At 46.7% G+C, this 26,272-nt stretch overlaps 1 protein-coding gene across 1 annotated transcript; it reads right to left on the bottom strand.

Annotated features, from left to right (window-relative positions):
- Nucleotides 1–166: 166 nt before the first annotated feature.
- On the bottom strand, nucleotides 167–26,193 carry LOC139393664 (large ribosomal subunit protein uL13m-like). Its single transcript, XM_071142005.1, has 7 exons — nucleotides 26,105–26,193; nucleotides 25,654–25,777; nucleotides 20,820–20,913; nucleotides 19,823–19,883; nucleotides 13,363–13,449; nucleotides 12,274–12,395; nucleotides 167–2,566 (listed from the first exon to the last, which is right to left on the bottom strand). The coding sequence occupies exons 1-7, from the start codon at nucleotides 26,129–26,131 to the stop codon at nucleotides 2,542–2,544; spliced, it is 540 nt and encodes a 179-aa protein (XP_070998106.1). The 5' UTR covers nucleotides 26,132–26,193; the 3' UTR covers nucleotides 167–2,541.
- Between the last annotated feature and the right edge of the window lie 79 nt (nucleotides 26,194–26,272).

Here is a 26,272-nt window from a genome sequence, read left to right as displayed (position 1 = left end):
ATACCCATCATGATGTTGATACAACCTAGACTATGAATTAAAGATTACAACGTAGGTGCACACAGGTTGAGAGAAAGTGTTTGGACGGACAGTGACACGTTCAATACTGCCTTGAACACTCTTGCCTGCATCTAGCTGATCTAGAGTGTAGTCATTAGTCCAACAGTTGCAAAGAAGAGTTTTTATTGGACAAATTCAGGTATGTTTATCCCCGTTTCGTTCCGTTTAAGAAACGTTTTTCCCAACAGAAATCGCTGGAAATGAATACACCGCTGTTCACATGTAAACACAGGTCACATTCGTAGCAGCCACGTTGTATTCTCTCAAAACTCTGCTCTCTCCTCCTCTCACCTTTTCCCTTCGTTTGGACTTGCAATGCACAACACATCAACTGTATATGACCAGGCAAAAAAAAAAACTTTCCAAGCCAAACCATGTCATAACTGCTACACACAGCCTACATCGTTGCCACGGTATTAGCCAAAGTACCGTCCTAGTAAAACAAAGCCAATAGAACTAATTAGTAACGCGTTAGTAAACCTGCTACAATCATGCAGTAACTTTACAGTCAGTTAGCAGTTACACCGGCGGGACCCATTGGCGATACATTTGTAAAACCAAAAGTTTACTTTGACTTGGAAGAGTTCCAGTGTTGTGTTGGATAACCATAGCCAGCTAGCTAACATAGCATCCCTCTCTGTTGGATAACCATAGCCAGCTAGCTAACATAGCATCCCTCTCTGTTGGATAGTCATAGCCAGCTAGCTAACATAGCATCCCTCTCTGTTGGATAACCATAGCCAGCTAGCTAACATAGCATCCCTCTGTGTTGGATAACCATAGCCAGCTAGCTAACATAGCATCCCTCTCTGTTGGATAACCATAGCCAGCTAGCTAACATAGCATCACTCTCTGTTGGATAGTCATAGCCAGCTAGCTAACATAGCATCCCTCTCTGTTGGATAGTCATAGCCAGCTAGCTAACATAGCATCCCTCTGTTTGAGTAGGCTAAACTAGCTAGCTGCATTTGCTAGCTAAGTAAGTGAAACTGAAAAACACTCGCTCTCTTGCTTCTCCTTCATTTTGGAAGAAATTAATTTGTTCAACACTGTTCAACTATTGTCTTTCTCTCTCTTTGAGTCAACTACTCGTCATATTTTATGCAGTGCTAACTATCTGTAGCTTATAGTTTCAGAACTAGATTTATTCTCTGATCCTTTGATTGGGTGGACAACATGTCAGTTCTTCCTGCAAGAGCTCTGATAGGTTGGAGGACGTCCTCTGAAAGTTGTCATAATTGCTGTGTAAGTGTATGGAAGGGGGGTGAGAACTATGAGCCTCCTAGGTTTTGTATTGAAGTCAATGTACCCAGAGGAGGACGGAAGCTAGCTGTCCTCCGGCTACAGAGTGCTGCTGAGACTACTGTAGACCTTCATTGCAAAACAATGTGTTTTAATCAATTATTTTGTGACGTGAATATATTTAGCATAGTTTAATCTAAAAAGGATAACTTTAAAAAAAAAAGGTTTTACAATTGTCATTTTTATGAAATTCACTGAGGACGGTCCTCCTCTGATATAGGTTCAGTTGCCTCACTGCCTTCTACAAACAATATGTTTCTTCTTTCAAAAGAACAGCAGGCCTCCCATCAACTGCTTCTCTAGAGAATGAGACATTTTCCCTGTCACAGCCAAAATGGGGTTGTCTTTGACAGGTAAATCTGGCTTCATTTGAACAGGACCACTTGAGTCCAGTTGATTCTTCAAGTCCAGTCAACGCAGTGTGTCAGACAGTGCTGCCGTCTGTGGTAAACACCAGTGAAGCCAAACTAGAAAACGTTGCCGACTACCCAGTCTAAAAAAAAAAGAGCCCAACAACTATAGTATCACGCTTACTGTTGAGGTACATTTCCACAATGGTTTCCTGAGGGGCCACCAGACATCAAAAGGCTATGCTGGCATTATAAAAAAGGTCTCAGAGGCATCTGAAATCAATTAAGGTCGAAGTGTGGTCGAATTAGAGGAGAGATCAGACTTCAGAAGAGACTGCAGAAATGGTCTGTGGCTGGTAGGCAAAGAATCTCCACTTTAATATTCTCTCAAATATAACAGAACTAAAAGGCAGCTGACCGCAGCCGATGCTCGAGTCCCAACTGGCACCTTAATCCCTGTATAGTGCACTACTTTTGATCAGAGCCCTGGTCTAAAGTAGTGCACTAAACAGGGAATAGGGGACCGTTTGGGACTCATTCAATTAATCTCTCACTGCAGCTGAGGTTGAATGAAACACACGAAAGTCTATTTTTTTTAACTCATCAAACTTTCACCACAGAAAGAATGAAATATACATCATGATTTATTCTCACGGAAAAAAAGAAAAACAAAACGGTTGACAAGAGAACTAGTTTTATTTTTGTACATTATTTGGGACGACAGAAAAAGGTTTGTGGTGTGTACAGTAAATGTCACCAGGATGTAAATGCCAGTACAAGTAACAGGACAGAAGAAGAAGAAGGCGCCTAGCAACAGCCTTCTGATGGATCACTTCATCCTGTAGTCTTCAGGTCTGCAGATAGAACAACACGGACATTACAACTCAGTCATGTAGAACAGCAACATAAATGTCATCTCAATAAGAATAACCTGTAGAAGGTTGAATGAAATATCACCGTGGTAACTATCATGTAAACAATATGGTCTTGAAACAGAAGACAGTTATTACTAAGTAAAGTAGCTCTACTATTCACAACAAACAACTTCATATTGTATTACATTAGTATGTGTTGACGGTATTAGATTGAGACCATGTCCAGAGTGCTTGGTGAGTGTTGATGTGATGTCAGTCAGTGAATATCAACTAGGTCTTTAATAAAAAGGGCCAGGATTGGTTTGACCTTGAACATCACCAGAGGTCAATTACATCGCTGGAATTCCAGGCCTGAATGGGCTCACTGATTGGTTCTTAAGATTAGATCAGTAAACAGAGAAACACATCATTTATCACAATACACTGTCCTGACAGGACTATATACTGATGACTGCTAGGGCTGACACTGTCCTGACAGGACTATATACTGATGACTGCTAGGGCGGACACTGTCCTGACAGGACTATATACTGATGACTGCTAGGGCGGACACTGTCCTGACAGGACTATATACTGATGACTGCTAGAGTTGACAGTACTATATACTGATGACTGCTAGGGCTGACAGTGTCCTGACAGGGCTATATACTGATGACTGCTAGGGTGGACAGTGTCCTGACAGGACTATATACTGATGACTGCTAGGGTGGACAGTGTCCTGACAGGGCTATATTCTGATGACTGCTAGGGTGGACAGTGTCCTGACAGGACTATATACTGATGACTGCTAGGGCTGACAGTGTCCTGACAGTACTATATACTGATGACTGCTAGGGCTGACAGTGTCCTGACAGGGCTATATTCTGATGACTGCTAGGGTGGACAGTGTCCTGACAGGACTATATACTGATGACTGCTAGGGCGGACACGATTATATACTGATGACTGCTAGGGCGGACAGTGTCCTGACAGGACTATATACTGATGACTGCTAGGGCGGACACTGTCCTGACAGGACTATATACTGATGACTGCTAGGGCTGACAGGACTATATACTGATGACTGCTAGGGCGGACAGGACTATATACTGATGACTGCTAGGGTGGACACTGTCCTGACAGGACTATATACTGATGACTGCTAGGGCTGACACTGTCCTGACAGGACTATATACTGATGACTGCTAGGGCGGACACTGTCCTGACAGGACTATATACTGATGACTGCTAGGGCTGACAGTACTATATACTGATGACTGCTAGGGCTGACACTGTCCTGACAGGACTATATACTGATGACTGCTAGGGTGGACACTGTCCCGACAGGACTATATACTGATGACTGCTAGGGTGGACAGGACTATACACTGATGACTGCTAGGGCTGACACTGTCCTGACAGGACTATATACTGATGACTGCTAGGGTGGACACTGTCCTGACAGGACTATATACTGATGACTGCTAGGGCTGACAAGACTATATACTGATGACTGCTAGGGCTGACAGTGTCCTGACAAGACTATATACTGATGACTGCTAGGGCGGACAGTGTCCTGACAGGGCTATATTCTGATGACTGCTAGGGCGGACACTGTCCTGACAGGACTATATACTGATGACTGCTAGGGCTGACAAGACTATATACTGATGACTGCTAGGGCTGACAGTGTCCTGACAAGACTATATACTGATGACTGCTAGGGCGGACACTGTCCTGACAGGACTATATACTGATGACTGCTAGGGCGGACACTGTCCTGACAGGACTATATACTGATGACTGCTAGGGCGGACACTGTCCTGACAGGACTATATACTGACGACTGCTAGGGCGGACACTGTCCTGACAGGACTATATACTGATGACTGCTAGGGCTGACAAGACTATATACTGATGACTGCTAGGGCTGACAGTGTCCTGACAAGACTATATACTGATGACTGCTAGGGCGGACAGTGTCCTGACAGGGCTATATTCTGATGACTGCTAGGGCGGACACTGTCCTGACAGGACTATATACTGATGACTGCTAGGGCTGACAAGACTATATACTGATGACTGCTAGGGCTGACAGTGTCCTGACAAGACTATATACTGATGACTGCTAGGGCGGACACTGTCCTGACAGGACTATATACTGATGACTGCTAGGGCGGACACTGTCCTGACAGGACTATATACTGATGACTGCTAGGGCGGACACTGTCCTGACAGGACTATATACTGATGACTGCTAGGGCGGACACTGTCCTGACAGGACTATATACTGATGACTGCTAGGGTGGACATGACTATATACTGATGACTGCTAGGGCTGACAGTGTCCTGACAGGACTATATACTGATGACTGCTAGGGCGGACACTGTCCTGACAGGACTATATACTGATGACTGCTAGGGTGGACATGACTATATACTGATGACTGCTAGGGCTGACACGACTATATACTGATGACTGCTAGGGTGGACACTGTCCTGACGGGGCTATATTCTGATGACTGCTAGGGCTGACAGTGTCCTGACAGGGCTATATTCTGATGACTGCTAGGGTGAGATACACTGATGAGCAGAGTACTATGGGAAATGTAGTTTACAAAGTGGAGTTGTTGCCTGAAACAGATTCCCTATTCTTTCTCAGACTCCCGTCTGTATAGACAGGTTGACAGATAAAAATCACTGTTTTGTTTCCAAGTCTAGATCATTAAAATGTGTTCTATCATCAATTACATTTAGGGTTTTTATTGTCCCCTTGACGTTTTCTTTCTGAACGTGGAGTGTTCCTTGAACACGGTGTTACTGTAAAGATTTAAACTTGGAGCCTACTCCTTATTTTAAAATGGAAACCCCCTGAGGTGATGTTTCACCCACCAGACATCACACTATTCATCTCAACGTTTTCATTTGAAAGAAAAGGACCGTCTCTGCTCAAGTCTTTGAGAAAATAAAAAACATCTTTAAAAAAAGGATTGTTAACAAGTTTCATAAAGTCTCCTCCTTTAAGTTGGTCTTCGTATTAAAAACAGCACTTCTCAGCAGCAGTAAAAAACCCTAATAGAATACAGCTTTAGGACACATGTTCTGCTCTTACCTTGAATGACACGTTCCAAAATGGCACCCGGTTCCCTTTATAAAAGGGCCCAGGTCAAAAGTAGGGCACTACATAGGGAAAAGGGTGCCCTTTTGGGACACAGACTTTGTGTAATGTCATGAGAAAGGTAGGATTGGGACAATTAACTTGAGATTGATGATATTCGCACGCAAAGTGAGGGGAATTAAATAAAAGGCTACATTTCCTCACTGGATGGAAAAACGTGAGGGTCGTGACAAATGTCAATTTAATCTTCTTTTGGAAAATATTGCTCGCTAAACCAAAAAAAAGGAAATTCCATGAATGTAATTAATTTGAGTGAGCTGGGTTAGCTACAGGGTTAGTGTTGATTGAAATGTAGGCTACCTTATAAGTGTGATACATATGTCTAGACAGGCTTTTCACGTTGAAATGGAGGAGTAGATCATATACATTCCAGACGGAAAGGCAATCAACTGGGAAAACACGGTGTATCCTTTCTATAGCTAGTGACTGTACGTCTGGGGCTCCTCCTTTCCTCCTACGCAGGAGAATAGAGGAGGGAATAGAGGAAGGAGGGATGAAGGGATGAATAGAGGGATGAAGGAGTGAATAGAGGAGGGATGAAGGAGTGAATAGAGGGATGAAGGAGTGAATAGAGGAGGGATGAATGGGTGAATAGAGGAGGGATGAATGGGTGAATAGAGGGGGGATGAAGGGGTGAAGAGGGGGGATGAAGGGGTGAATAGAGGAGGGATGAATGGGTGAATAGAGGATGGAATAGAGGAGGGATGAATGGGTGAATAGAGGGGGGATGAAGGGGTGAAGAGGGGGGATGAATGGGTGAATAGAGGAGGGATGAATAGAGGGGGGATGAATGGGTGAATAGAGGAGGGATGAATGGGTGAATAGAGGAGGGATGAATGGGTGAATAGAGGAGGGATGAATGGGTGAATAGAGGAGGGATGAAGGGGTGAATAGAGGGGGGATGAAGGGGTGAATAGAGGGGGGGTGAAGGGGTGAATAGAGGAGGGATGAATGGGTGAATAGAGGAGGGATGAAGGGGTGAATAGAGGAGGGAATAAAGGAAGGAGGGATGAATAGAGGAGGGATGAATGGGTGAATATAGGAGGGATGAAGGGGTGAATAGAGGAGGGATGAATGGGTGAATAGAGGGGGATGAAGGGGTGAATAGCAGGATGAAATGTCACCGTGCCAACAGTAAACTGTTTAATCTACAGTGTTTTATGAAGGACAAATACATTGCAATCCCCCGAACCTCTCCCAACCCTCCAACTCAAAACCCACTCACAGTGCAGAGGTAGGCCCATTCAGGCTTGCAGTTGAGTAGTATAGACTATCAATCACACCAGGCTATATCTCACCATGGAGAAGACAGGCCAGAGTAGCCTATGGATCAGACCTGGCTATATCTCACCATGGAGAAGACAGGCCAGAGTAGCCTATGGATCAGACCAGGCTATATCTCACCATGGAGAAGACAGCCCAGAGTAGCCCATGGATCAGACCAGGCTATATCTCACCATGGAGAAGACAGGCCAGAGTAGCCTATGGATCAGACCAGGCTATATCTCACCATAGAGAAGACAGGCCAGAGTAGCCTATGGATCAGACCAGGCTATATCTCACAGGGTAGGAATGCCTGTGGTTCAAGCCTGCTTGACTGGCCATCCCTCTCTCTGGAGAAACAAAGGCAGCCTGTAGCCATAGCATTATGCGGTTCAGGGCAGGTCTAGCTATCCATCCTTCACAGTGAGGCTACAGTATAGCAGCCTGCAGTTCAGGGCAGGTCTAGCTATCCATCCTTCACAGTGAGGCCACAGTATAGCAGCCTGCGGTTCAGGGCAGGTCTAGCTAGCCATCCTTCACAGTGAGGCTACAGTATAGCAGCCTGCAGGTCAGGGCAGGTCTAGCTATTAATCCTTCACAGTGAGGCCACAGTATAGCAGCCTGCGGTTCAGGGCAGGTCTAGCTATCCATCCTTCACAGTGAGGCCACAGTATAGCAGCCTGCGGTTCAGGGCAGGTCTAGCTAGCCATCCTTCACAGTGAGGCAGCCTCCCTAGCTACAGTATAGCTCACAGTGAGTTAGAAATGAAGGCCACAGTATAGCAGGCTATGTTTCAGGGCAGGGAGGCTGGCAGACCATCCCTCACAGTGACTGAGCCTGGCACCGTAGCCTTGGCTGGGCAACGTGCCTCACCACATTAACAAAAGTGGAAAAGTGCCACTGAATCAGGGGCAGAGCTACTCACTGAGACACATCATACTTCACTCCTGGGGGAGAATATAGTGGGCCTGGCTGTCTCAACCCGCCACGGACTACATGAGGTAAATACATATTTACGATAATGCCAATCCCATTTCTATTAGGCTTACCGGGGCTTGCAAATCTAACCAGACTATTTATTCAGAGATTGTTTACACTGAGCCACAGAGGCAGTCGGTGAGAATGTCTGAGCAAAAACCAGCCACTAATCAGAGTGGATTCCAGAAACCATAGAGCTTGTCTTAGCTTAGAGTAGACCCATCTTAGTAGATTGCAGACGGATGACAATGAGACAAATTGCAACTAGGACATCAACAGTATGATGCTATCCTAGCTATAGGACTAGGACATCAACAACATGATGCTATCCTAGCTATAGGACATCAACAACATGATGCTATCCTAGCTATAGAACATCAACAACATGATGCTATCCTAGCTATAGGACATCAACAACATGATGATATCCTAGCTATAGGACATCAACAACATGATGCTATCCTAGCTATAGGACATCAACAACCTGATGCTATCCTAGCTATAGGACATCAACAACATGATGCTATCCTAGCTATAGAACATCAACAACATGATGCTATCCTAGCTATAGAACATCAACAACATGATGCTATCCTAGCTATAGAACTAAGTACAGTAGTCGTTATTTTGATAGTTCCATTCTCCTCTCCTGCTGTGGAAACAAACCACTACACCAGTTAACACCCTGTAACCACTACACAGGCTAACACCCTATAAACACTACACCAGTTAACACCCTATAACCACCCTGTAACCACGACACCAGTTAACACCCTGTAACCACTACACCAGTTAACACCCTGTAACCACTACACCAGCTAACACCCTATAAACACTACACCAGTTAACACCCTATAACCACCCTGTAACCACTACACCAGTTAACACCCTGTAACCACGGCACCAGTTAACACCCTATAACCAATACACCAGTTAACACCCTATAACCACTACACCAGTTAATACCCTATAAACACTACACCAGTTAACACCCTATAACCACTACACCAGTTAACACCCTGTAACCACTACACCAGTTAACACCCTGGAACCACTACACCAGTTAACAACCTATAACCACTACACCAGTTAACACCCTATAACCACTACACCAGTTAACACCCTGTAACCACTACACCAGTTAACACCCTGTAACCACCCTATAACCACTACACCAGTTAACACCCTATAACCACCCTGTAACGACTACACCACTTAACGCCCTGTAACCACTACACCAGTTAACACCCAATAAACACTACACCAGTTAACACCCTATAACCACTACACCAGTTAACACCCTATAACCACTACACCAGTTAACACCCTTTAACCACTACACCAGTTAACACCCTGTAACCACTACACCAGTTAACACCCTATAACCACTACACCAGTTAACACCCTATAACCACTACACCAGTTAACACCCTATAACCACTACACCAGTTAACACCCTGTAACCACCCTGTAACCACTACACCAGTTAACACCCTGTAACCACGACACCAGTTAACACCCTATAACCACTACACCAGTTAACACCCTATAACCACTACACCAGTTAACACCCTATAACCACTACACCAGTTAACACCCTGTAACCACTACACCAGTTAACACCCTATAACCACTACACCAGTTAACACCCTATAACCACTACACCAGTTAACACCCTATAACCACTACACCAGTTAACACCCTGTAACCACCCTGTAACCACTACACCAGTTAACACCCTATAAACACTACACCAGTTAACACCCTATAACCACTACACCAGTTAACACCCTATAACCACTACACCAGTTAACACCCTATAACCACCCTATAACGACTACACCAGTTAACACCCTATAACCACTACACCAGTAACCACTACACCAGTTAACACCCTATAACCACTACACCAGTTAACACCCTATAACCACTACACCAGTTAACACCCTGTAACCACTACACCAGTTAACACCCTATAACCACTACACCAGTTAACACCCTGTAACCACTACACCAGTTAACACCCTGTAACCACGACACCAGTTAACACCCTATAACCACTACACCAGTTAACACCCTGTAACCACTACACCAGTTAACACCCTGTAACCACCCTGTAACCACTACACCAGTTAACACCCTATAACCACTACACCAGTTAACACCCTATAACCACCCTATAACCACTACACCAGTTAACACCCTGTAACCACTACACCAGTTAACACCCTGTAACCACTACACCAGTTAACACCCTGTAACCACTACACCAGTTAACACCCTGTAACCACCCTGTAACCACTACACCAGTTAACACCCTATAACCACTACACCAGTTAACACCCTATAACCACCCTATAACCACTACACCAGTTAACACCCTGTAACCACTACACCAGTTAACACCCTATAAACACTACACCAGTTAGCACCCTATAACCACTACACTAGTTAACACCCTATAACCACTACACCAGTTAACACCCTGTAACCACTACACCAGTTAGCACCCTATAACCACTACACTAGTTAACACCCTAAACCACTACACCAGTTAACACCCTATAACCACCCTGTAACCACTACACCAGTTAACACCCTGTAACCACTACACCAGTTAGCACCCTATAACCACTACACTAGTTAACACCCTATAACCACTACACCAGTTAACACCCTATAACCACCCTGTAACCACTACACCAGTTAACACCCTGTAACCACGACACCAGTTAACACCCTATAAACACTACATCAAGTCACTGTTAAGCTTCATTTCTCCCTTCTGTGTTATTCCAAGTGAGTTATAGCTGCAGTCCATGTGAGTATGTGTGATCAGAATCGCAGATTTCTCCTGAACCTCAGCAGCAGCAGCCTTCTCCCAGTACGCCAAACATTACACTACAAGAATGATGTCACGGAATTCTGGAATGTCACTGTTTTCTGTCAGGTTGAAAACTCAAAATTTCCTTTCATTTACAGACAGGAAGTAATGTAGTGGCTGTTCTGGCCGTCTCATTATCACGTCAGTGTCTATTTCCTGTGTGATATGTTTTAATGGACATGCTCTGTAGGGTCGTCCTGACCAATCACTGCGGTGGTTACTAGAGAAACCCCATATAAACATACTGCTCTCTATAAAACCCTCCTCGGTTCCACTGCTCATTGGGGTGAATTACTGGCCTCGTAAAAAGTTAGCATGAATTCGATTACAGAGTACCTCTCTAGTGTTTCAATACGACTTTAAAAGGAAAGATCTTAAGTGCATTAACACACGTGGGGTGTCAGGGTTTGAAAAAGTGGAGGTTCACAGTCTCAATCTTGAGAGAAACATCAACAATCCCAACGGGGTTCCATCTTGAGTCCTCAGCCACCACTCTACAGCGTGTGTGTGTGTGTGTGTGTGTGTGTGTATGAGAGGTCAGTCCATGGCCCCAGACCCACCATTTCCCCCTCATTGAGCCATACACTTACTTAACTCTACAGGAACATGACCGATCGCGTTTCAACAGGCCGTGCTCTTTATCATAATGGAATCATTTGTCAGGCCGGTAACAAGAACCCGTTTCTCACATCAATAAAGAGGAAGACGGTGCTATACTTCTCCCATCCTTACTTACCGGTAATAACAGAAGTAGGTTTCACACCAACACACACAAAAAGGTTTTATCCCGTTCTTCACTAAATAACTATTTGGGGTTTCTACTAGTTATTTGAATGTTTGTGGTAAGCTAAAGCTAGCGTAACATTTAGGTCATAAAATGCTTAAAGATTTGTCCGCTCTGGTAGAGAGCAGTATCATAAGGCATTTAACTGCGTCACGGCTGATATGAATAGCAGGCTGTGGACTTGAGGAACGATGGATCACTGCCATGGCTGAAGGAACACAGCAGTCTGTAATGGAACTATGGTATGTGTCTGTTCCTCTATAAACCAGTCTGTTCCTCTATAAACCAGTCTGTTCCACTATAAACCAGTCTGTTCCACTATAAACCAGTCTGTTCCACTATAAACCAGTCTGTTCCTCTATCAACCAGTCTGTTCCTCTATAAACCAGGCTGTTCCACTATAAACCAGTCTGTTCCTCTATAAACCAGGCTGTTCCTCTATAAACCAGGTTGTTCTAAATGAGCTAGAGATTCAGCGCAGGCTGGGGTGGAGAAAGCTGTGTGTGTGTGAGGATATGTGGGTGTGATTAAGGATGGTGTGTGTGAAGTTGTGAGAGAGAGGGTGTGTGTGTTTGCACGTATGCGTCCATGGAGGAAGACTGGGAGAAGAAGGTACTCACGGGGTCCACAGAGTGGGGAAGGCTTCTCGCTCCTCCTGGCTGTACTCATTCAGCCTGCGAGGGATCTCTCTGGGCTGAGGCAGCTCCTCCGTCAGGTTTAGAAGGATGTCCTCAGGAAGATCCTGCCATACAATTACATACAACAGTCATTTCATGGATCTGTATGGCACCTAGGCTCTAGCCAGGGACAGGAACACAGTCTTAGGTTTGTAGGGGTCTTCACTTTTCAGAGGGAAAACACACCTGGGTTAGAGAGAGGTGCAAGTCAATGGGAAATAAGACTTTAATATTTATATACCGTATAATGAGAAGCTAGAGTCAGACTAGACTTGTCTAAATGCTTTACCACAATGGAAACAAGTCAGACTTGCGTTTATTGGAAACAAGTCAGACTTGCGTTTATTGGAAACAAGTCAGACTTGCGTTTATTGGAAACAAGTCGGACTTGCGTTTATTGGAAACAAGTCAGACTTGCGTTTATTGGAAACAAGTCAGACTTGCGTTTATTGGAAACAAGTCAGACTTGCGTTTATTGGAAACAAGTCAGACTTGCGTTTATTGGAAACAAGTCGGACTTGCGTTTATTGGAAACAAGTCAGACTTGCGCTTATTGGAAACAAGTCAGACTTGCGCTTATTGGAAACAAGTCAGACTTGCGCTTATTGGAAACAAGTCAGACTTGCGCTTATTGGAAACAAGTCAGACTTGCGTTTATTGGAAACAGGTCAGACTTGCGTTTATTGGAAACAAGTCAGACTTGCGTTTATTGGAAACAAGTCAGACTTGCGTTTATTGGAAACAAGATAGACTTGCGTTAATTGGAAACAAGTCAGACTTGCGTTATCGCTGATATTTCTATGTCTGTTCTGCTTGTTCTTGGCTGAATGTGTCATAATTTAAGATGATTAAACAAATTCAAATCAATCAAATCAACATGTCAATACATATTCAGTCCACAACGGGAGAATAAAGACCAGTCATTTTATCTTCAGGGAAGAGGTGTCGTGTGTGGCGTCATTCTTTTTACTAAAACTTCTCATTTCATTTTCACACATATTAGATGTGAAAGTCTTAAAAGACAAGTCTCACATCTTCAGGGAAGAGGTGTAGCCGTTGCATCATGGTCCTTCTGGAGAGGTTCCTAGGCAGCATCCCGTACACTGCCAGCTTCACAATCTGGAGGAAGAAGAGGAAGATAGAAGAAGAGTGGACTCTGGATCCAGCGCTTGGATAGGCTACTCAGATTCAGTCCCTAATGGCACACTAGTGCACTATATAGGGAATCCTAGATCACTATATAGGGAATCCTAGATCACTATACAGGGAATCCTAGATCATTATACAGGGAATCCTAGATCACTATATAGGGAATCCTAGATCACTATACAGGGAATCCTATTGAACTATATAGGGAATCCTATTGCACTATATAGGGAATCCTAACGCACTATACAGGGAATCCTAGCGCACTATACAGGGAATTCTAGATCACGATACAGGGAATCCTAGATCACTATATAGGGAATCCTAGATCACTATACAGGGAATCCTAGATCACTATACAGGGAATCCTAGATCACTATACAGGGAATTCTAGATCACTATACAGGGAATTCTAGATCACTATACAGGGAATTCTAGATCAATATATAAGGATTCCTAGATCACTATACAGGGAATCCTATTGAACTATATAGAGAATCCTAGATCACTATACAGGGAATCCTATTGAACTATATAGGGAATCCTAGATCACTATATAGGGAATCCTATTGAACTATATAGGGAATCCTATTGAACTATATAGGGAATCCTAGATCACTATACAGGGAATCCTATTGAACTATATAGGGAATCCTATTGAACTATATAGGGAATCCTATTGCACTATATAGGGAATCCTAACGCACTATACAGGGAATCCTAACGCACTATACAGGGAATCCTAGCGCACTATACAGGGAATTCTAGATCACGATACAGGGAATCCTAGATCACTATACAGGGAATCCTATTGAACTATATAGGGAATCCTATTGAACTATATAGGGAATCCTATTGAACTATATATGGAATCCTATTGGACTATATAGAGAATCCTATTGAACTATATAGGGAATCCTAGATCACTATATAGGGAATCCTAGATCACTATATAGGGAATCCTATTGAACTATATATAGGGCATCCTATTGAACTATATAGGGGATCCTAGATCACTATATAGGGGATCCTAGATCACTATATAGGGGATCCTAGATCACTATATAGGGAATCCTAGCGCACTATATAGGGTATCCTAGCGCACTATATAGGGAATAGGGTGCCATTTGGGACACTAACACAGACATTTGATATAAGACAGTTGGAGTAGGGTTGTCATGGTTACAGCTCTGGAGAAGAACAAGGTTGAGGTCCATCATTGAACCTTTGATATGTCTCCAGTGGTGACCAGTGGAGATCCTGTTAGGTCCAGACGGGGATACTACTGAGCAGGATCAATGAGTCAGCCAGCTTACTTCCCTCAGTTGTTTTTAGAAGTATATGCTTGAAAACGGGCATGGTCTAATTTACCCAACATCCAAAAACACATAAGTTTAGCTTTCTTAATGAAACTGAAAAACAATAGATATTTCTGGCTGTTCATTAAAGTTAGCTGGCTAAATAATTGATTCTACTTTGTACAAAACCCCTCAGGTCTGTTCTCTATGACCCTGTCCAGAAACAACCCCTCTATTTACCCCTATCCCCTAGAGACACTTGGGTGGATCTGATAGAAGGTACTAGATTAAGCAATATGGTAATATCTCCTCTACCTTACCCTCTCTAGATAGTAAAGAGTCTCCCCTGTAGACAACTTTATATACCCCTGCAATATTCTCCTAACATTTTAACAAGCTGGTTCTATTCCTCGTATCACTCCCTCACTCTGTGGTGTGACACATATTCAGTGTTTCTTGGAGCGATGTGTCACAATCACCAACTGGTAGCAAATCATTTAGGTCATGTGAAAAAAATGGTGTTATCCTTGAACTAATTCCCTGAATGCTCAGCTCGGGGAAGGCAGGTAGCCTAGTGGTTAGAGCGTTGGGCCAGTAACCGAAAGGTTGCTGGATCGAATCCCTGAGCTGACAAGGTAAAAACCTGTCCTTTTGCCCCTGAACAAGGCAGTTAACCCATTGTTCCCCGGTAGGCCGTCATTGTAAGTAATCATTTGTTCTTAACTGACTTCAAAATAAAGTTTACATAAAATGTGCCTCTGCCCCTCCCTGCTCCCAGCTGCCCCCCCCCCCCACCCCTCCCTGCTCCCAGCTGCCCCCCCCCCACCCCTCCCTGCTCCCAGCTGCCCCCCCCCCCACCCCTCCCTGCTCCCAGCTGCCCCCCCCCCGCACCCCTCCCTGCTCCCAGCTGCGCCCCCCCGCATCCTCCCTGCTGCCCCCCCGCACCCCTCCCTGCTCCCAGCTGCCCCCCCCCCCCTCCCTGCTCCCAGCTGTCCCTCCTCTGCCCCTCCCTGCTCCCAGCTGCCCCCCCCGCCCCTCCCTGCTCCCAGCTGCCCCCCCCGCCCCTCCCTGCTCCCAGCTGCCCCCCCCGCCCCTCCCTGCTCCCAGCTGTCTCTCCTCTGCCCCTCCCTGCTCCCAGCTGTCCCTCCTCTGCCCCTCCCTGCTCCCAGCTGCCCCTCCTCTGCCCCTCCCTGCTCCCAGCTGCCCCTCCTCTGCCCCTCCCTGCTCCCAGCTGCCCCTCCTCTGCCCCTCCCTGCTCCCAGCTGCCCCCCCTCTGCCCCTCCCTGCTCCCAGCTGTCCCTCCTCTGCCCCTCCCTGCTCCCAGCTGCCCCTCCTCTGTCCCTCCTCTGCCCCTCCCTGCTCCCAGCTGCCCCTCCTTTGTCCCTCCTCGGCCCCTCCCTGCTCCCAGCTGCCCCTCCTCTGCCCCTCCCTGCTCCCAGCTGCCCCCCCTCTGCCCCTCCCTGCTCCCAGCTGCCCCTCCTCTGCCCCTCCCTGCTCCCAGCTGCCCCTCCTTTGTCCCTCCTCGGCCCCTCCCTGCTCCCAGCTGCCCCTCCTCTGCCCCTCCCTGCTCCCAGCTGCCCCTCCTCTGCCCCTCCTTTGTCCCTCCTCGGCCCCTCCCTGCTCCCAGCTGCCCCTCCTCTGCCCCTCCCTGCTCCCAGCTGCCCCTCCTCTGCCCCTCCTTTGTCCCTCCTCTGCCCCTCCCTGCTCCCAGCTGCCCCTCCCTGCTCCCAGCTGCCCCTCCCTGCTCCCAGCTGCCCTTCCCTGCTCCCAGCTGCCCCTCTTCTGCCCCTCCCTGCTCCCCCTCCTCTGCTCCTCCTCTGTCCCTCCTCTGCCCCTCCCTGCTCCCCGCTGCCCCTCCTCTGCCCCTCCCTGCTCCCAGCTGCCCCTCCCTGCTCCCAGCTGCCCCTCCCCGCCCCTCCCTGCTCCCAGCTGCCCCTCCTCTGCCCCTCCCCGCCCCTCCCTGCTCCCCCTCCTCTGCCCCTCCCTGCTCCTCCTCCTCTGCCCCTCCCTGCTCCTCCTCCTCTGCCCCTCCCTGCTCCCAGCTGCTCCTCCTCTGTCCCTCCTCTGCCCCTCCCTCCTTCCATTGACAAACCAACCATCAAAATGACATGTTATTCCTACATAACCGTCCACCACTCAGATCCATCCTTTGCAATAAGAAAACCAAGTGAGGGGAAGAAAAATCCAAATGTCCCAAAGAAGTAAAAATCTCTTAATATTTGACTTTCTCTCATCTACCATTTCCAACTTAATCCCTTCATACATATCTATCCCCTGTGAAAATTAAATCAGTCCTACTCCTGTTAAATGACGACCGTGGTGTGTGGAAGACGGATGTGTGTTGTATAGGGACACCATCCGTCACCACGGCTACAGAAGGTGGATGTCACCCCGACGTGATCATTACCCACAATTACCTCTGATAGATTCTCCCCCCGTTGGAATAACTCAGCTAGAGACATGCATCCATCTCATTAATGGAGGTGTAACGTGCTAGAGGAACCTGAGGAGGGCTGGAGGGGGGGGGGGGGGGCTGGAGGGGGGAGGGGGAGAGAGGAGGGCTGGGGGGGGGGGCTGGAGACGGGAGGGGGGGAGAGAGAGGAGGGGGAGAGAGAGGAGGGGGGAGAGAGAGGAGGGGGGAGAGAGAGGAGGACTGGAGACGGGGGGCTGGAGACGGGAGGGGGGAGAGAGAGGAGGGGGGAGAGAGGAGGACTGGAGACGGGAGGGGGGAGAGAGAGGAGGGGGGGAGAGAGGAGGACTGGAGACGGGAGGGGGGGGCTGGAGACGGGAGGGGGGAGAGAGAGGAGGTGGGGGGGGGAATGGACCAACCGTTTCCAGCTACAATAGTCATTTACAACATTAACAATGTCTACACTGTATTTCTGAGCAATTTGAAATGGACCATTTTTTTGTTGCTTTTCTTTAAAAAAACAAGGACATTTCTTAGTGACCCTGAAAGGTAGTGTATATGTGGGCTTAGCTACAGGTACATTTAATTAATATATATATATATATATATATATATATATATATATATATATATATATATTAATTAATATGTGGGCCTAGCTATAGGTACATTTAATTAATATATATATATATATATATATAAATTAATATGTGGGCTTAGCTATAGGTACATTTCCTCAGTGAACCACTTGGGATGGCACTGTTGAAACATTCATGTATGTGAGGCAACACAAACAAAAAGTATACACTAAAACATAGTTAAGACCATCCATCTAAATAAGAGCAAGGCAGAGAGGAGAGAAAACATATATAGCTGAATTTAACCTGAAATGGGTTTAGTTTTATTCCTTGAAAAAGTGAATCTCTGGGTTGTATAAATAAGCTGTGCTGCTGTTCCTTTATCTTCCTGCACACCCAGCTAGGCCTTTCCCCAGATTTACAGCAGACATTCTCCTAAAGGTCTAATCGTCTGACAGACCTGCATCAGCAGAGATCCTGTGTGTCTGTGATAATACACAAGTGTCTCTGTCTGAAATCCTCCCTGATGATCCTGCAGGAGAACACTCCCCCTCTGGAACCAGAGGGACGGGAGACTTACAAGGACAGACAATTCATTACACCATAATTCATTCTCTCTCTCTCTCTCTCTCACACCAGCGGGCCATTTGTAACCTTCATAGACAAAACACGTCACACAACTGTGGGACAGCTCATATTTCATCACATGAACATCGATACATAACAGCAATGCAAAATGCAACTGCTGTCCTGAACGAAATGCAATTCGGACATTTTTATGAAATGCAGCTTCATCCAGGCCTAGGAATGAAACTTTAAAGGCTGAAGTTACTGTACAGGTGAGAGGACAGTGTTGATTCAGTGTTTCCAAACAGACTGCAGTGGCCCCACCAATAAAACAGTAGTTAACTCACCGGTCAGTTTATTAGGTACACCACCCTGTTCACGTAAACGGATCGCTCCTACAGACAGTGAGTCGTGACGTGGCTGTGGCTTGCTCTATAAAACAGTAGTTAACTCACCGGTCAGTTTATTAGGTACACCACCCTGTTCACGTAAACGGATCGCTCCTACAGACAGTGAGTCGTGACGTGGCTGTGGCTTGCTCTATAAAACAGTAGTTAACTCACCGGTCAGTTTATTAGGTACACCATCCTGTTCACGTAAACGGATCGCTCCTACAGACAGTGAGTCGTGACGTGGCTGTGGCTTGCTCTATAAAACAGTAGTTAACTCACCGGTCAGTTTATTAGGTACACCATCCTGTTCACGTAAACGGATCGCTCCTACAGACAGCGAGTCGTCACGTGGCTGTGGCTGGCTCTATAAAGCAGGCAGACAGGCATCGAGGCATTCAGATACCCTTCTATTGAACGTTAGAACGGGCAAAACCAGTGACCTCAGCGACTTTGAGCGCGGTATGATCGTCGGCGCCAGGCTCGCCGGACCCACCAGTACCTCAGAAATGGCCGCATTCCTGGGCGTTTCACACACGACAACGTCTAGAGTTTACTGGGACAAACACAAAACATCCAGTCAGATGTAGTCCTGTAAACCAGCTGGTTGATGAGAGAGGTGGAAGGAGAAGGAGAAGGATGGTGCAAGCCGACAGGCAGGCCACAAACAGACAAATAACAGCACAGTGTTGAACAGCATCTCAGAACGCTCATCTCGTCGCTGCCTGTCATGGATGGACTGTAGCAGCGGACGACCACACCGGGTTCCACTCCCATCAGCTAATAACAAGAAGAAGTGTCTCCAGTGGGCACATGATCACCAAACACTTGAGAAGTGGAAAAACATTCTCTGGTCCGACGAATCGCGGTTTCTGTTGAGTCAAGCTGATGGCCAATCAGAGTCCTGATGGTGTCAATGGTACAGGCTGGTTGCTGTGGTGTACCGCCATCGAATCTGCAGCAACTGCGTGATGCCATCGCGTCAACATGGACCAACATCCCTGTGGAATGTTCCCGAAGAATTCTGGCTGTTCTGGAGGCAAAGGGTGGAGTCCGACTCGGTACTAGACGAGTGTACCTAATAAACGGACTCTCAATACTTACCGCTTTGGGGTCTTTCAAATGTAGCTGGGTGGCTGTGACTTGTTTAAATCCACCCGGGTACCTTTGGGAAAGAAACAAGACTGGATTTAGAGGAAGACACACTTTTGTATGACAACCAACTCTACACACATAGGCTTAGTCAACCACATCACTCATTACACACATAGGTTTAGTCAACCACATCACTCTACACACATAGGCCTAGTCAACCACATCACTCTACACACATAGGCTTAGTCAACCACATCACTCTACACACATAGGCTTAGTCAACCACATCACTCTACACACATAGGCTTAGTCAACCACATCACTCTACACCCATAGGCCTAGTCAACCACATCACTCTACACACATAGGCCTAGTCAACCACATCACTCTACACACATAGGCCTAGTCAACCACATCACTCTACACACATAGGCCTAGTCAACCACATCACTCTACACACATAGGCTTAGTCAACCACATCACTCTACACACATAGGCTTAGTCAACCACATCACTCTACACACATAGGCCTAGTCAACCACATCACTCTACACACATAGGCCTAGTCAACCACATCACTCTACACACATAGGCCTAGTCAACCACATCACTCTACACACATAGGCCTAGTCCACCACATCACTCTACACACATAGGCCTAGTCAACCACATCACTCTACACACATAGGCCTAGTCAACCACATCACTCTACACACATAGGCCTAGTCAACCACATCACTCTACACACATAGGCCTAGTCCACCACATCACTCTACACACATAGGCCTAGTCAACCACATCACTCTGCACACATAGGCCTAGTCAACCACATCACTCTACACACATAGGCTTAGTCAAACACATCACTCATTACACAGATCAGTTCACATGCTCCATGTTTTCAACAAAGTTCTTCTTGATTGATGAGTAAACAGAATAACAAATGGTTTGTGTTCACTGGTTAATTCCATGTGTGACAGACAGACAGTCTGAGGCAAGGCCTTACTGGGTGTGAGAGGAGTACAACTTCTGCTCCCATTTGTTCCCAGAGAAGGCTATGTGTCTGCTGTTCATGACTACTACATGGTCTCCAACATCACCTGAGGAACACAGAGACACGTGCTCATTAGAAAACATCACAAACTCCAAAGAAACATATTTTTCTGACATGTTCCAAGGGATGTTCTTTAGCTCCTTTCAAAAGATTATCAAGGAATGCAGGAAAATAATCATCATTTGACTGCCTGCCAACACAACAAAAAGGTGGTTTCTGAATTAGATATAATGGGTAGAGAATGATAGATGACTAAGTGGTTGACTTGCAGGTAGCCTAGTGGTTAGAGTGGAGGGACGGCAGGTAGCCTAGTGGTTAGAGTGTAGGGACGACAGGTAGCCTAGTGGTTAGAGTGGAGGGACGGCAGGCAGCCTAGTGGTTAGAGTGTAGGGACGGTAGGTAGCCTAGTGGTTAGAGTGGAGGGACGGCAGGTAGCCTAGTGGTTAGAGTGTAGGGACGACAGGTAGCCTAGTGGTTAGAGTGGAGGGACGGCAGGCAGCCTAGTGGTTAGAGTGTAGGGACGGTAGGTAGCCTAGTGGTTAGAGTGTAGGGACGGTAGGTAGCCTAGTGGTTAGAGTGTAGGGACGGCAGGTAGCCTAGTGGTTAGAGTGTAGGGACGGTAGGTAGGCTAGTAGTTAGAGTGTAGGGGCGGTAGGTAGCCTAGTGGTTAGAGTGTAGGGACGGCAGGTAGCCTAGTGGTTAGAGTGTAGGGACGACAGGTAGCCTAGTGGTTAGAGTGTAGGGACGGCAGGTAGCCTCGTGGTTAGAGTGTAGGGACGGCAGGTAGCCTAGTGGTTAGAGTGTAGGGACGGTAGGTAGGCTAGTAGTTAGAGTGTAGGGGCGGTAGGTAGCCTAGTGGTTAGAGTGTAGGGACGGCAGGTAGCCTAGTGGTTAGAGTGTAGGGACGACAGGTAGCCTAGTGGTTAGAGTGTAGGGACGGCAGGTAGCCTCGTGGTTAGAGTGTAGGGACGGCAGGTAGCCTCGTGGTTAGAGTGTAGGGACGGCAGGTAGCCTCGTGGTTAGAGTGTAGGGACGGCAGGTAGCCTAGTGGTTAGAGTGTAGGGACGGTAGGTAGCCTAGTGGTTAGAGTGTAGGGACGGCAGGTAGCCTAGTGGTTAGAGTGTAGGGGCAGGCAGGTAGCCTAGTGGTTAGAGTGTGGGGACGGCAGGTAGCCTAGTGGTTAGAGTGTAGGGACGGCAGGTAGTCTAGTGGTTAGAGTGTAGGGACGGCAGGTAGCCTAGTGGTTAGAGTGTAGGGACGACAGGTAACCTAGTGGTTAGAGTGTAGGGACGGCAGGTAGCCTAGTGGTTAGGGTGTAGGGACGACAGGTAACCTAGTGGTTAGAGTGTGGGGACGGCAGGTAGCCTAGTGGTTAGAGTGGAGGGGCGGCAGGTAGCCTAGTGGTTAGAGTGTAGGGACGGCAGGTAGCCTAGTGGTTAGAGTGTAGGGACGGCAGGTAGTCTAGTGGTTAGAGTGTAGGGACGGCAGGTAGCCAAGTGGTTAGAGTGTAGGGACGACAGGTAACCTAGTGGTTAGAGTGTAGGGACAACAGGTAACCTAGTGGTTAGAGTGTAGGGACGGCAGGTAACCTAGTGGTTAGAGTGTAGGGACGGCAGGTAGCCTAGTGGTTAGAGTGTAGGGACGGTAGGTATCCTAGCCTAGTGGTTAGAGTGTAGGGACGACAGGTAACCTAGTGGTTAGAGTGTAGGGACGGCAGGTAGCCTAGTGGTTAGAGTGGAGGGACGGCAGGTAGCCTAGTGGTTAGAGTGTAGGGACGGCAGGTAGCCTAGTGGTTAGAGCGTTGGACCAGTAACCGAAAGGTTGCTGGATTGAATTCCCGAGCTGACAGGTAAAATATGACGTTCTGCACCTGAACAAGGCAGTTAACCCACTGTTCCCCGGGCGCCGATGACGTAGATGTCAATTAAGGCAGCCCCCCGCATCTCTCTAATTAAGAGTGGTTGGGAGAAACGACAGTCCATCATTACATTTAGAGATGAAGGTCAGTTAATCAGGAAGATTTTAAGAACTTTTAACAGTTTCTTCAAGTGCAGTCGCTAAAACCATCAAGTGTTATAAAGAAACTGGCTCTCATGAGGACCACTACAGGAAAGGAAGACACAGAGTTACCTCTGCTGCAGAGGATACGTTCGTTAGTTACCAGCCTCAGAAATTGCAGCCCAAATAAATGCTTCACAGGAGTTCAAGTAATGGACATCTCAACATCAACTGTTCAGAGGAGAACAGTTGATGTTCAGGCCTTCATGGTTGTATTGCTGCAAAGAAACCACTACTAAAGGACACCAATAAGAAGAAATGTGCTAGGGCCAAGAAACACGAGCAATGGACATTAGACCGGTGGAAATCTGTCCTTTGATCTGATGAGTCCAACGTTTAGATGTCTGGTCCCAACCACTCTGTCATTGTGAGACGCAGAGTAGGTGAATGGAGCATGGATGAGCTGGTGACACTGTCTGTGATTTAATTAGAATTCAAGGCACACTTAACACACGTAATCAGCATGGCTACCACAGCATTCTGCAGTGATACGCCATCCCGCCTGGTTTGCCCTTAGTGGGACTATCATTTGTTTTTTAACAGGACAATGACCCAACACACCTCCAGGCTGTGTAAGGGCTATTTGACCAAGAACGAGAGTGATGGAGTGCTGCATCAGATGACCTGGGCTCCACAATCAGCAACCTCAACCCAATTGAGATGGTTTGAGATGAGTTGGACCACAGAGTGAAGGAAAAGCAGCCAACAAGTGCTCAGCATATGTGGGAACTCCTTCAAGACTGTCAGAAAAGCATTCCAGGTGAAGCTGGCTGAGAGAATGCCAAGAGTGTGAAAAGCTGTCATCAAGGCAAAGGGTGGCTACTTTGAAGAACCTAACATATATTTTGATTTGTTTAACACTTTGTTTGGTTACTACATGATTCCATATGTGTTATTTCATAGTTGTGATGTCTTCACTATTATTATACAATGTAGAAAAAAGTAAAAAATTAAGAAAAATGAATGAGTAGGTGTGTCCAAACTTTTGACTGGTACTATATAAAACAAGAGAATAAACCCTTCTTAGTTAGAATGGTCATTCAACAACCAGCATGAAACATTTAATAGAATAGGTCAAACAGAGTCATAGAATAGGACTCCAGCCGTTAACAGAGCACAGCTCCAGGGATGAGGGGAAAGTAATGGGACATGGTTCTCTATCCCTCAGGGTCCCTGCCCACAGACAACCGTTAACAGAGCACAGCTCCAGGGATGAGGGGAAAGTAATGGGACATGGTTCTCTATCCCTCAGGGTCCCTGCCCACACACAACCGTTAACAGAGCACAGCTCCAGGGATGAGGGGAAAGTAACGGACATGGTTATCTATCCCTGCCCACACACAACCATTAACAGAGCACAGCTCCAGGGATGAGGGGAAAGTAATGGGACATAGTTCTCCATCCCTCAGGGTCCCTGCCCACACACAACCATTAACAGAGCACAGCTCCAGGGATGAGGGGAAAGTAATGGGACATGGTTCTCTATCCCTCAGGGTCCCTGCCCACAGACAACCGTTAACAGAGCACAGCTCCAGGGATGAGGGGAAAGTAATGGGACATGGTTCTCTATCCCTCAGGGTCCCTGCCCACACACAACCATTAACAGAGCACAGCTCCAGGGATGAGGGGAAAGTAATGGGACATAGTTCTCCATCCCTCAGGGTCCCTGCCCACACACAACCATTAACAGAGCACAGCTCCAGGGATGAGGGGAAAGTAATGGGACATGGTTCTCTATCCCTCAGGGTCCCTGCCCACACACAACCATTAACAGAGCACAGCTCCAGGGATGAGAGGAAAGTAATGGACATGGTTCTCCATCCCTCAGGGTCCCTGCCCACACACAACCGTTAACAGAGCACAGCTCCAGGGATGAGGGGAAAGTAACGGACATGGTTCTCCATCCCTCAGGGTCCCTGCCCACACACAACCGTTAACAGAGCACAGCTCCAGGGATGAGGGGAAAGTAACGGACATGGTTCTCCATCCCTCAGGGTCCCTGCCCACACACAACCGTTAACAGAGCACAGCTCCAGGGATGAGGGGAAAGTAACGGACATGGTTCTCTATCCCTGCCCACACACAACCGTTAACAGAGCACAGCTCCAGGGGTGAGGGGAAAGTAATGGACAGGGTTCTCTATCCCGAGGAGCTGCCGAGTGGCGCAGTGGTGTAAGGCACTCTATCTCAGTGCAAGAGGCATCACTATAGTACCAGGTTCGAATCCAGGCTGTATCACATTGGGAGTCCCATAGGGCGGCGCACAATTGCCCCAGCGTTGGCCAGGTTTGGCCGGGGTAGGTTGTCATTGTAAATAAGAATTTGTTAACTGACTTGCCTGGTTAAAGGTTACACATGTCCCTCAGGGTCTCTGTCCACACATAGACCTTCACATCAGGTGACGAGGCATTCACCTCACAGTCAAATCAAATTAGTGTGAATAGACACAGGTTTTGAAGGAATGCTAAAGGCAGTTGATGAAAAATAAGTGGTGTGTGGGTACTATGCCTTCTGGTTATGTGCATGGTTGGAGTCTATTGGTTTCACAGTGATACTTTAGCGCCACCATGTGGTCATTGTTATGGCCACTAACAATATGTCCTGGCTGGCTGTGAAGAAAACCTAAAATGAAATACTCAAATCAACTGCAGACTGTATTGCCCAGTCACACACATTCAGGAAAACACATCATTTCTAAAACGGGCATACTAGCTAGCTGTCTACTTACTCAGTGCATGGTAGATAGGTTTGTGTTTCCCCTGTAGCCTGATTGCACACATAGTGGCAATCTTCCCTGGAGGCTGCATCCGAGCGTCTATCAGGTACCACGACCTGGCAAAGGTAGCCCATTGCTAAATACGGGGGAACAGAGAGAGAGATCAAGTCAATTCAGAGTTTCAGACACAGTAGTAGCACAGCTTCCCTCATCAACACACAGTTGTCAGCTCTCAAGCCACAAACATGTAGCTGCAGGCTGGCTTGGGCACACGGATTATATTCATACAATAAATCATTGCAAGAAAAGATCCCACTGTAATTTAAGACTACGATTAATAAAGAGATTAGCTAACGTTAGCTACATTTACCATCGGATAGCGATGAGTTTTGCATATAACTGACACATTTACACATTTAATGCTGGTTCTAAATACAATTACGTATAAAAAATAAAGTATTACCTGGGCAGATTTAGTAAAACTGGACATACTACTTGAATTACGAGCACATCATTCCAGATTGACCCCCAATGTGAGCAGATGGTGCAGCGTTGTATTGAGTCGAAACATGGATAAAAGAACTCCGTTCCTGGGTCCAAATTGTAAATCTGTTCCTGAAATCCTGAATGG

Source organism: Oncorhynchus clarkii, unplaced genomic scaffold (assembly GCF_045791955.1).
Source record: "Oncorhynchus clarkii lewisi isolate Uvic-CL-2024 unplaced genomic scaffold, UVic_Ocla_1.0 unplaced_contig_9595_pilon_pilon, whole genome shotgun sequence".
In the NCBI taxonomy this organism is placed as follows: Eukaryota; Metazoa; Chordata; class Actinopteri; order Salmoniformes; family Salmonidae; genus Oncorhynchus; species Oncorhynchus clarkii.
The sequence above is the reverse complement of the archived record's forward strand: the minus strand, read 5'-3'. Positions and strand labels throughout refer to the sequence as shown.